Source organism: Chelonia mydas, chromosome 1 (assembly GCF_015237465.2).
Source record: "Chelonia mydas isolate rCheMyd1 chromosome 1, rCheMyd1.pri.v2, whole genome shotgun sequence".
NCBI lineage: Eukaryota > Metazoa > Chordata > Testudines > Cheloniidae > Chelonia > Chelonia mydas.
In genome coordinates this window covers 13,016,313-13,029,133 of record NC_057849.1, presented here as the reverse complement: position 1 = coordinate 13,029,133, position 12,821 = coordinate 13,016,313, and the positions used below count along the sequence as shown (strand labels likewise).

Below are 12,821 nucleotides of genomic sequence, written 5' to 3'. Positions count from 1 at the left end.
AGGAATTAAATGAAACGTTGAGCAGGGGAAGTATTGGGATCCATCCTCCCCCACCCACCGTCTCAGCCCAGCTGCTGCTTGATGTGCCCTGTCGCTCTGTTTGACACACAGGGGCCTCCCAGTCCACCAACCGTGAGAGCATCCAGAAAACGATCTGCCGCCTGGACGAGGACCTGAGCACACTGGGCCAAGTCAGCAAGCTCTCCGAGACCCTCAGTTTCCCCCACCAGGTGAGGGCAGGCTCCTCGTGTGGACAGCTAGGGGCTGGGGGCTCCGGTTTAAACCATCTCCCAGGCTCATGGAATCAGCCCTGTCTGGCCACTGCAGGGCCAGCTGGGCCCGAGATGACCCATCCTTGGGCACCCTAGAAATACTGCTCCTTGGGCCAGATCGCACCCAGAGTTTTTCAGAGAGGTCCTCAGCGGAGGGCCCGACCTGATCCCCCTACAAGGGCTCTCTCCATCTCCCCCAGCTTCAAGCCATGCAGTGCTGAGCTCCCAGCCCGCTGTATGTTTGCATAAATCTTCCCAGCAGCTGCTTTTCCAAGCGCTGCAGCCTCCTTCCTCGACTGCGCTCGGCAGGCAGCACTTGTGGTTAAAGGGGATCTAAGCAGAGTCCCTCACCCCCTCTATCCTAACAGCACCTGCAGCCCAGGGGCTATCCCAGGCCAAGGAGGGGCAGGGTTAATGGGCTATGCAGGAAAGGGGCCAGATAGGATTCTGATATGCCAGGGGGATGGGGGAGTGCTGCGGAATAGATTTAAAAGCCAGCAGGGACCATTGTGATCATCCAGTCTGATCTCTGTCTGAGTGTGCCCAGTGACTGTATTGGGAATACTCATAGAGCATGGTAAGTCAATATAAGCGAGGGTAAAAGGCTGTAGCCCATAGTGCCTGGGCACATACACAGCTCACAAGCAACTCATTGAGCAGTGTTAACAGACTGACCCTCCCATGAAAGAAACCAGACTCCAGCCTGTACAGAGCTGCCTAGATGGCTTTAATCGTGAGGCTCTGATTAACACAATCCAGTGGCCCGCGGGGGACTGGGGTTTGTAACCTCTCTGATAGATATTTTTCCCTTGTTTGGTTTATGAAATTAGTAACTAAGGTCTTGTCTATTCTATTCTCCCTTTGTCTGACTGGAGAATGAGCAGGGTCTGACGTGAGACCTCAGCAGCTCAGGCAGGGAAGAAATCGGCGCAGTTCCATTGATTTTGATGGAGCGACGCTGATTTACACCAGCGAGGGATCTGGCCCTCTTTGTGGCTTGTTTGTTTTTTACCCTCTGTCTAACCTGAACACCTGACAAACAGTGGGGAGAAAAGCCCTCGTTATTAAAGATCCAACAACGCACCCCCTGCCCCATCCCTCTGCTAGTGGTTTAGAAAATTCCTGCTCCCGTTCTCTTGGTTCTCCAAGGAGACTTGCAGCAAAAACGGGAAAGACAAGACTTGAGGTGTGTGCTGTCTCCAATGTAAGAAACAAGCAAAAATCTTTTGAGCCTCTTTCTTTGTCCATCATAGAGAAGCAAAAAAAAAAGGCCACAAGCCCCGTTTGTTTTTCCTAGATCAGCGTTAAGGATGAGTATGATGATCAGAATTACGATGGGGGTTGTCTGCCATAACAGGGGACTCAATTCGAGATCCCTTCCGGTCCTATGTCTCGTCACAGTAGCGGTGTATAGAGACCCCAGTCCAGCTCAGGGCTGTATTATCTCTACCGCTGGTGACTGCGCCTATCCCACAAGAACAAGCCGCGGGGGGTGAGATTTCTGCCATTTGGGGCCACAGTCTGGTGAGACAGGCTCATGAGATTGTGGCCCCATCAGATCAGAGCCTGCTCCTAGCACTGGGTGAGACCCTGGAACCTGAACTCCGGCTCCCCCCCAGCCAAATCACACTCAAATCTGCCATCCTCTGCCCATTTAGAGCTGCTTATTTTTGTAGACTTCGCTCCATGCTCCAGCTGTTAAGAGGCAGCTTCTTCGTCCCCACTCTGATGACAAGTGACTGCTCCTTGAACGCCAGCCACTGCCGCACGTTAGCCCCCACTTATATTCACTCTCATTAGACCCAATCAGACCCTGATTCCCTGGGGCGGCTGATGTTGCTAGGGGCAGCACGGAAGTCCCCAGGTTCTGATGCTGAATTTGGCGTCATCATCTGGCGCCTCGATTACCGCAGCATCCTTCTCTCTGGCCTAGAGGAATGTGATCCTGTCCCCTCATAGCCCCTCATAGCTGCTGCTGCATTTCCTTCACCCATCGCTTTGCCCCCTCTTTGAGCCCCTCTGCGGGCTCCCCTTTCTCTGTCACATCGAATGTAAGCACCTTGTCTTCCCTTCCAAGGCCCTTCACAGTCGGTCCCCAACCTCCCCCATCAGCTGTGGATGAGCAGTGAGAGGCAGTCCCTGCCCAAAACAGCGACACCCTATAGGGACAGGAAAGGAGCACTGTCACCCTCTTTTACACATGGGGACTTGAGGCACAGAAAGGCTAAGTGACGCGCTCAAGATCCCTCAGGGAATCTGTGGCAGAGCTGGGAGTTAAACCCTCATCTTCTAGGTCCCCATCCACCACCTTAACCACAAGACCATCCTTCCTCCCCGAAGCCCGCTTCCCCTCCAGATTAAAAATGCTCTTCCCGTTCCTGTGTGCGTCCCCAGAGCCTGGATGACGTCATCAAAGACCTGATGGCTGCCATACACCGGGAGCTGGCAGAGAAGCAGTCCCTCTCCTTCACCATGTCCTTCCCGCCCAACAAAGTGGAGCTCACCACCACCAAAGCCGACGGCACCGAGTCCTTCATCTTCGAGTTCCCCAACCCCGACGCACGGCACAGCTTTGAGCAGGCCTTCGAAGACACCAAGAAGAAACTGGGTAACTAGCTCCACAAATGGGGTCCTGATGTGATCCCCACTAAATGCCATAGGAAGATTCCCATTGATACCAGTGGGAGTTGTTCTCAGGACTCCAGTTAGGGTATTATCCCTGAGAATCAGTCCTTCCTTGGCTAGGGAGCTAGTCGTTCTCAAACTTTTGTTCTGGTGACCCCTTTCACATAGCAAGCCTCTGAGTGCGACCCCCTAAATAAATTAAAATTTTATATATCTAACACCATTATAAATGCTGGAGGCAAAGTAGGGTTTGAGACGGAGGCTGACAGCTTGCGACCCCCCATGTAATAACCTTGCGACCCCTTGAGGGGTCCCGACCTCCAGTTTGAGAACCCCTGTGCTAAATGAAATTGACTGCTCATTGAAAGATCCCAAGACATGTTTTGCCCAGAGAGGGGGTGTTATCCTTTGTGCCTTAGAATCATAAACCCATGGAGTTAGACAAGATCACAAGGGTCATCTAGTCTAACCCCCTGCCAAGATGCAGGATTTAGCCAAATTCCAGTTTGGTAAAGGACATGCTGCCCAGCTCATCTGCCATTTCAGCTGAACACGGTATTTTCCACTTCCTGCACTAACCCATTGCCCGGTGGTGTTGTGCGCTGTTAAGCAACTGCGGCGTTCCACCCCAGAGGTGGCTGCATTTCAGCGGTGGGTGTTGTGGTCCCTGTCTCTATGCTGTGCAAAGCCTTCTGGCCTGGGGCATTTGCTGCGATCTGAAATTACTGCTATTGACTGCTATAGCCACAGGCTCACTGACCTAGCTTTTCTTGTCTTTCTTTTCCTGTGTCCAGCTTCTCACAAAAATTGCCTGGACCCGGAATTCCTGAAGGCGATCCCGATTATGAAGACACGCAGTGGGATGCAAGTACGTTGGCCTTTGGTAACGAGACCTACAGAGTTTGCTCAGTTCCCTTCCCCTTGTCCCCGAGCTCCCTCCTACACCTCTGGTATAGCATTAACCCACTGCCTTGTAAAGAAGAGCCTGAACCACACCCCACATCTGAATTTTGGGGTGTCCGGAATCTGAATCCAGATTGGGATTTCAAACCCCAGAGTTTGAGGCTCTTTAGAGCGGTGGGATTGGTGTGGCCCATTATGGGCATAGGCCCTTGGAGTGAATGGAGAGACTCCAACTGACTTCAGTGAGCTTTAGGTTGGGCCCATAAGGGCTACCTGTAAAATTGGATTCAGATCCCAAACCTCTCTGTGTCCTGGTCTGGGTTTGGCTGTTAGTCTCTACTATACCTGATCCCTATTTCCGCTTCCCCCCACCACCACCAACACCTGGTGCCCGAGAGCAAGATGCTGCTTGTTGTGGGGACCAGTGCAGCCCCGAGCGCTCTGTGTTGTTTCCAGAGACAAAAGCTGCCGCCCACTGGCCTTGGTCTGCAGAGGCGTGTTCCTATGGGAACCCGAAGGTCACATCAAGCCCCAGTTTCATGCAGTTCCTGCAGGCTGACGAGAACAGGCCCTTAAGTCTCTTACCCAGCCAGAAACCCACGCCCCTTCCTTAACACAGGTCACCCCTGGCCTGGTGGGTGGGGTGCGTCACTGGCTGCAGGTGCAGAGAAGCGGGTGTGTTCTTTCTTCATGGGATCCTCGTGCTGATCTGACAGCCCTCTGTCTGCACAGGGCAGATGCAGGACAGCCGAGGGCAAGCCACGCATGCCCTCGCCACCCTGCCAGCTGTTTTAAAGTCCCTGGCCCTGCTCTGCAGAGCAGCCAGGTGGTGCCAGCTGTGACTGCGTTGCTTTGCGCTGTGGATACCTGTCTGCAGGGCTCGGGACTGTTGTATGCTCAGGTTACTGGGCTCTCCGCAAAATCAGTGCAGCGAGGTGTGTCATGGGATCGCAGCTGCACGGCAGGAGCTCTCCCGCAGGACTGAGGAAGCTCCCCGCCGAACACATGCAGGGCTCAGCCTCAGATGTGGGAGGGAGGCTTTGGGGCTGTCTTCTCTTTGGTTGTGACGAAGTTCAAGCCAGGGATCCGGAGACATCACTGCACATCACTGGAACAATACTAACGCCCCCGTTCTGTGGGACGGAGAGTGGCTCCTGGGGTGGCAAAACAGGCTAGTGCCCTCACAGTGGAAATATTGGGGGGCAGATCTATGTTTCTGCCCCCCCAATATCACACGGAGGTGAGAGCAGGACCCAACTACATTCCCCCCTGCATGCATGCGCCAGGGAAGTGGGGTCTTCTCCTCGTTAGAGGTCCTGGGACATTTTTCCAAAGGCGTGGGGGTATTAGCCCTGGTGTCCTGGCCAAATTCCATTGCATTGTACATCTCTAATTTCCCCTGCGGTTTGGATTGGCAACGCCATTTTTCTTCACCTCCTGTCCTAAACCATAGGGTGGTGTTTTAGTGAGGTGTTAAGCAGCTGCTATGTTCCACCCCACAGGTGGCTGCATGCCAGCGGAGACACATGTGTATCATTTGGGATGAACCGTACTATTGAAAAGGAAACTGGTTTTATTCAAACCAAGAGAGAGAGCGCCTCCTCTGTCCTGTGCCCTCCTTCCCTCCTTTCCCCCCGGCCCGGCTGCTTTGAGACGTTCATCATGAAGGCCTTTCAGTACAATTTAAAAATGACCTGAAACTTCCTTGTCTTTTGCCCCCTTCCAGTTCTCTTGTGCTTCTCCCAGTCACAGCAGCCCCGAGAACGCCTACGAGGTGTGGGTGTGTAACAGCGACGGCTACGTGGGGCAGGTCTGCCTTCTCAGCATCAAGAAGGAGCCCACAGTGGAGGCCTGCATAGCGGTGTGCTCGGCCAGGATCCTCTGCATCGCTGCTGTGCCGGGCCTCAAGAGAAGCTTCAGGTACAAGATGCCAGCGCATCCGGGGCTGGAAGGAAACAGGGACTGACGCGGGGATGGACTCAGGGCCTCGGCACCGCAGGAGCAGGTTGAGTGCTGGGTATCTGCCCGGGAGGGGAAGGGGTCCAGGCCAGGCAATGGTCAGGGACACCATTGAGGCCTGTTAGTGCATGAGGCATCAGAAGCAAAGAGGAGGTTCCTAGGACAGCTGTGAGGAGAGGCAGGCTGGCCCAGTGGTCAGGTGCTAGCCTGGGACTCAGGAGAGCAGCATTCCAGTCTCATCTCTGCCCCAGACTTCTTGTTTTAATAGGAGTTGGATGCCTGTTAAAACCCAGGCCTTAGTCTCTACACACCCTGGTTCCCCAGCTGTCCAATGGGGATACTCACACTGCTCTACCTCACAAGATAAACACATCAGAGACGGGGAGGCATTCAGATAGTTCAGGGGTGCCAGAGCCTGGGCTCCGGGCCAAGCCCGGACATCTCCACTGCAACTTTACAGCCCTGCAGCCCTGCGAGCCCAAGTCAGCCAGCCTGGGTTGGCCGCTGGTGTAAAGGTACATAAGATCGGTTCCACATGCTGGAAGTACTTGCCCTTCAACCTACAGCATCATGCTTTACGGACATGCCACTTCTGATCTTTTGTGATGATTTGAAACATTTTGTGAGTCCTGGCTGTCTCTGGCCCAAGGCAATAGGACATCTGGCTTTCTAGGCAGAGGGGAAGAGGGAGATAGCAGACATCAGTTGTTATTAAAGCTCCAGTGTAGATTTTCTGCAATATGCGGCATATAATAGAAGTGTTTGGGATTTAATCCTTATAGCAACCCCTCTTAGGCAGGTGAGCCTTCTTATCCCCATTTTAAAGATGGGCAAACTGAGGCACGGTGGCTTTCCCAATGCACAGGACAAGTCAATAGCAGAGCTAGGATTAGGCCTGTAGTCCTGCAGGGTCTGATCCACTAGCCCTTCACTTACATATCTTATCGGTGGCTTAGCCACATGCGAGCAATGTAGTCACCCCAGGCTTGGTCCTTTCCTGTAGCCATGCCCCGTCATGTATGGGTCTGGGTTTGCCCACGTGAATGTGCTCCTGGTTTTACATCAGCTTGTCACTCTAATAACAGGGAGCATCCCGAGTCCCTGGTGAGTCCAACCTCCGAGCCGGCTCCTTCGGCGCTGGATGACTCCGGGCCCCAGCAGTGCCTACACATCTCCATCTCTGGCTCCTCGATAGAGCTCTCTGAGCCCATGGACAGCGCCAACAGGGAGCTGATGCCTTTTGACAGCGATGATACAGACGATGAGTCCTCTCCAAGCCCATCAGGCACACTCCAGAGCCAGGCCAGCCACTCCACCATCTCCTCTAGCTTTGGAAGTGAGTCATCAATTCTTAGGCCACTAAATGACTGAGCCCTGCTATTATGGGGGAGCTGGTAGTGACCCTAACACTTTCCATTATAAAGGATTCTTGTGATCTTTTCTTAGAGAAGCTCTCGCACCGTCATTAATTGCATCAGGCCTTTGATATTCGGCAAGAGAAAGCCCTCAGACTAGAGGGGTGCCTTTTCTTTGTCCCACGAAAATCCATTCAACTTTGGCTGAGCTATAAACCATCAAATCGCCATTCCCTTTGCTGGCTTGCGTTTCTCAGAGAAATCTTGTTGCAGTCACAAATAATAGAATTTGTTTTCGCTTTTTTTCTTTTAAAAACAAACTCTAGGAAATGACATACAAGAAAATGACGTTAAGAGGTCGTTATTAAGGTTGCAAAATCAAGCACTCGCTAGTTTAGAGATGCTAGAATTGTTCAGCCACTTTGTGTGTATGCATTATGATACAGTCTTTAATTAGGTAATCAAGTACTACTTTTTCCCGTAGGATCCCTGCCTCATTCAGTGCACAGGATGGACGCACAGGGGGCAGAATGAGGCTGCACTGGAAACTGTGTATATGGCATTTTCCTAACTTCTAAGTGCTTGATTTTGCAACCTGAACAATGTTCTTTGTATGTTGTTTTTTAATATGTAATAAATGTCCATGTCTGCAGTGCTTTTGTAGCCATGTTGGTCCTGGAATATGAGAGAGACAAGGTAGGTGAGGTCATGTATTTGATTGAACCAGCTTCTGATGCTGGAAGGGGCTTTCGAGCTATACAGAACCAGAGTGTCTTCTCCAGTCCTGAGGAAGAGCTCTCTGGAGCTCGAAAGCTTGTCCCTCCCACCCACATAATTTGGTCCAATAAAAGGTATTAACCTCACCCACCTTGTCTCTCATCCAGATATTGGAAATATTTTACATGTATATTTAATATATCGCTAATCTTGGTGTCCTGACTGCAGTAGGACCAGGATTTGGATTCTGATTTCCAGTATAAATCCAGTGTAACTCCACTAAGTAAATGGATTTACTCTGAATTTGGGTCGGTGCCTCTGAGAACAGAATCTGTCACCCTCTGCAGAAGGTTTGGGGATTGCTCCTACAGGATGAAAAGTGCCATGGAAATGTGAGATACTAGAAAATGCTGAAAGTCCCAGTGTCTTTTGTTATGTAACTTGTCCTGGGCTCCCATCAGAGGGCACCTAACCACTGTGCTATTCAGCTACAGTATGAAACATCCCAGGTCAAACTCTGCCCTCAGCTGCACTAGTGTAGATCCATAGTACCTCCGTCTGGTGCCTAGACACCGTGGTGATGGGTGCAAGAGAAATTCTTTGAAATAGATTAGGTTAAACCAGAGTCGACTAGATTGGGTTCAGTGGGAATGAGCGAGTTAATCCAGAGTCACACTGATCAGAATCTGATCCTAAAACCTCCTGGTTTGTGTGTTCCTGTCACCTCTCCTTGTCCAGATGAAGAGATCCCCAGCTCCAAAGATGTGGCAGCTGAAACCACCAGCTCAGAGGAGGAGCAGGACCCAGGCTTCCTTCCCATCTCCAGCACCTTCAGCCAGAACAGGAATAGCGAGAGCCCCATGGATGGGCGGGCGATGAGGAGGTCAAGCCGAGGGTCCTTCACAAGGGGCAGCTTGGAGGACCTGCTGAGCATAGATCCTGAGGCGTATCAGAGCTCAATGTGGCTGGGCACAGAGGATGGCTGGTGGGTCAGCTAGGAGCAGGCAGAGTATTGGAAAAGGGGTGGGTGGTGGCTTGGCAGATGTCACCTGATCCTGCCGGCCTGCATGCAAACATTGCTGAGCCAACTTCCTTTGGTAGCCTCTGTAATGGATGGCTGTGCTGGAGTGAAGCTGCCGATACGGGCGTTATTGGCAGGGGGACGCTTAGCACGCTGGGAACAGGGGGGAAGGCGTGACAAAGGAGGGGATTCAGGTACTCTCTGGGGTAAACCCTGAGAATAGAGGGAGGTGGAGAAAAGAATGTCCACTCAGTGCTTGTGGAGACGCCAAGCCAAACACCGGCCTGGTGTCAGCAGGTGCAGCTGCATTGGTTTATTTGGCATTGTACCCGTTGGCACCGGGAGGATCTCATCAAATCCTGGTGAGTCATATTCTGCGCTGAACAGGTGGGCCAGGCCTCTTAAATCCACCTGGTTAAATGTCCACCTACCACCACGTACGGCACACATGGGCATGCACATGTAAGTGCCCCCACACACAAACACAGACACGGCATCATGCCCACATGCCCACCATACCCACACACAAAGGCACACAGGATCTGGTAGGGTGGCTCCTTCTGGCCTTAAACTCTATGACTGTGTGTCCATCCCTCCATGCACAGCCTCCTCCCCTCCCCTCCCCTCCTCTCCCCTCCCCTCCCAACACACACACACACATTTTGTGCACACAATCCAGGCCCACACAAGCCTGAAGAAGAGAATGGAAATGTCTGAAAACCCTCTCACTGAGGCACGGCCCTGCACCCCAGGGCTGGGAGGTGGCTCACACTTTTGTGTTGGTGTCAGTGGCCCAGGCGTTTGAGCTGGCACTTTTCCTGGGCCATTTGCAGGCCCTGAGGAGCTGAGATCACACAAGAGCTGGTTTTCTGAAGGTCTTCCTCAGCCAGCTCGAGGCTGCCTTGCTCATTGTCCTGGCCCATAAACACAAACACTTCCACCTGCACACGCCCCTCGTACGTACATAGACACTGCACTGCCCACTCACACCAGGTGAATGGGGGCTCAGCCCCCTCAGCACCAAAAGCTCCGGCCCCTGCCATGTGAATGAAGAGAAATGCCGTGTGGGTCCTTGATGTGGAGGCCACTCAAGGGCGACCTAAGTACAACGCACGCGCACCACACAGTCAACCTGTGGAACTCATTGCAAGGGGATGTTATGAAGGCCAAAACTATAACTGGATTCAAAAAAGAACTAGATAAGTTCATGGAGGATCGGTCCATCAATGGCTATTAGCCAAGATGGTCAGGGGTGGAACCCCATGCTCTGGGTGTCCGTAGCCTTTGGCTGTGTGATGGTGGGACTGGACAACAGGGGATGGATCACTCGATAATTGCCCTGTTCTGTTCATTCCCTCTCTAGCACCTGGCATTGGCCACTGTCGGAAGACAGGATACTGGGCTAGATGGGCCATTGGTCCGACCCAGTGTGGCCGTTCTTATGTTCTAACCCCTTAAGCAAGCCTTATAAAGGGTGGAACTCACACACACACCAGCCAGGGCGTTCCAGTGTCACCCAGTTCTGCGTGCTCCAGAGAGCTGGGAGCCAGTGCTAGGGAGGCTTGTGAATGAGGCCTTTCCCAGCTGCCCCGCGGGTGAGCTTTGCTGCCCTGGCGCTGGTGCCAGTGGAGATGGAAGGGGAAACTGAGGCTGAGCAGACCTACAGAGTGCGTTTCCAACAAAGCATTGGGATTTGATGTGACCGGAGCTGCCTCCCGTTTCCCTGTGCCGGGTCAGGGAGCCAGTTCCATCAGCCACAGCAGAAGACTCTCAGCTGCCTCCCTTTGTTTCCTAGCATCCATGTGTACCAGTCCTCAGACAACATCCGCAACCGGAAGAACAGCATGAAGATGCAGCACTCGGCCGCCGTCATGTGCATCTTGTGAGTGGTACACGGCACGAGGCATCAGCTCCTGCCAGGGCCTTGGCTAGGCCTCGGGGGGTACATCTACACAGCAGTTAGACACCTGCGGCCGGCCCGGGCCAGCTGACTTGGGTTAAGGGGCTGTTTAACTGCAGCGTAGCCTTTCACACTTGGGCTGCAGGCCAAGCTCTGGGACCCTGCCACCTTGCAGGGCCCTAGGGCCCAAGCTCCAGGCCGAGCCTGAACATCTGCCCCGCGACTCAACAGCCCCTTCGCCTGAATCAGCTGGCATGGGCCAGCCACGGGTGTCTAATTGATATGCCCTAGGTGTCACCATGATCTCAATAGTAACTAATACAGAGCATAGATGGCGTCAGGGTAAAGGCACTTGAGGGGACCTGGGTTCAGTGCCTGGTTCTGCCACAGACTGCCTCAGGCAAGTCACGGCCTCGCTGTGTGCCTCGGTTTCCCCAGCTGTCCGGCAAGGTTAGCACGCCTTCCTTTGTCGGCTTATCTATTCAGAGTGTACCGCCTTTCGGGCAGGGACTGTTTCTTGTGCAGTCCCTGGTACAGCGGGGCCTGGATCTCAATTGAAGCCGATGTGTGGGGAGGGTGGGAGCTGGAGCTGTATATGGTGGGGGGGTGGGCTGTGCAGGATGCTATGTTAGAAGGAGAAACTAGCGGTTGGGTTGAGGATACTTAAGAGCCCTTGATATGGGGCACTTTGGGGAGGGGAGGAGAGACTAAAGTGCACCGAGGGAGCAGCCTTTTGCAGGAGAGACTTGATTCACTGGGAGCAGCCTCCTCGGAGGGAAGCTGCTGCTGCACTGTCATGGTGATGTCTGTCCCAGGCTAACTGCGCGGGCTTCTCTTCTCGGCAGGTACCTGGATAACCAGGTCTTTGTGTCCCTGGCGAACGGAGAACTCATCATCTACCAGAGAGAGGCAGGTGAGTCTGATGCCAACAGTGCTGTGCGCTGACGTAGGGCCTTGCGTGCCGCCGTCCCACAGCGCTTCCCAAGCAGCTGGCTGAGCCTCCCAACTCCCCGGAGAGACGGGTTAGCGTTAAGAGCACCGCTGTGCTGATGGGTAGCGGAACAAGAGAGGTTACTTAGCTGAGGGCACACAGTGAGGCGGTGGCAAAGCGGTGCATAGAACCCAGGAGTCCTGATTCCCCATCCCCCTCTCCAATGGCTGCCATCATGTCCTCTGTGGCTTTAGATTAGCTCATCAATTTGGGGCCAACATTTTCAGAAGCGTCCGCTAATTTGGGGCACCCAAAGGTAATGGGCACTCGCTGGGCACCCAGAGTTACAGGCACTTTTGAAAATGTTGGCCTTCTATTTTTAAAATGCCAGGCTACCCTTTTACTAACTGCTCTGGGCCCGATTCTCCTCTTTCTTACCCTGGTGTAAATCAGGAGTAACTCCACTGAAGCTCGTGCAGTTGGACTGGCGTAAGGAAGAGGAGAACCCAGCCTGGTGTGATCACTTCTCCATGTAGTGTGGCCCTGGCAGTGACAGAAGCACTGGTATATTTTCATAGCGCTCAGGGCACATGGAATTGAAGATTCCTGGCCAAACTCTGCCCTCACGTAACCAAGACCCCCATTGTAGAGCTGGGGACAGAGCTAACACGGTTCGGACACCAAGGGTCAGATGCTGCTCCCAGCGATGTGGCGCGAATCGGGAGTGACCGGGCTGCCCGTGGGGGAGTAGCTCCGGAATGATGCTGCTGTAACTGGGGACGGATTCATGGCCTGTAGAATCCACATCTCAGAGGAACGCCTGGGGATGGCGGGAGGAGAAGGAAACATCCTTGAGGTTGCAGAGCAGGTTTATGGCCATAGGCTCCTGGTCCCAGCTCCTTGTGCCAAAGGGGCGAGTCTCTTGCACTGTAGTGAGGAGTCGCTGGAAGGCTGAGATGCAGCCAGGGGGAGGTGGGCGTTCTGAACGAGGTGGGCACTAAAAGTGCCTGGCCAGCTGACTTGGCTGCAGAGTGGCTGCGTCTGTTAGCCCGGGTAGTCTCAGTCTGACGGGCCTCTCCTTAGCTCTGCCACAGGTTTCCTGAGTGACCTGGGGCAAGTCACTTAACTTCTCTCTGCC

The 12,821-nt window shown here is 53.4% G+C and overlaps 1 protein-coding gene across 1 annotated transcript in view; it reads left to right on the top strand.

The window, feature by feature from the left end:
• Positions 1-12,821, top strand: part of ARHGEF17 (Rho guanine nucleotide exchange factor 17) — a 241,683-nt gene that overhangs the window by 213,675 nt on the left and 15,187 nt on the right. The window contains 8 exon segments of the mRNA XM_037881143.2: positions 112-230; positions 2,667-2,880; positions 3,692-3,765; positions 5,527-5,720; positions 6,845-7,095; positions 8,570-8,816; positions 10,648-10,734; positions 11,598-11,665. Coding sequence (XP_037737071.2) covers positions 112-230; positions 2,667-2,880; positions 3,692-3,765; positions 5,527-5,720; positions 6,845-7,095; positions 8,570-8,816; positions 10,648-10,734; positions 11,598-11,665 — 1,254 coding nt within the window.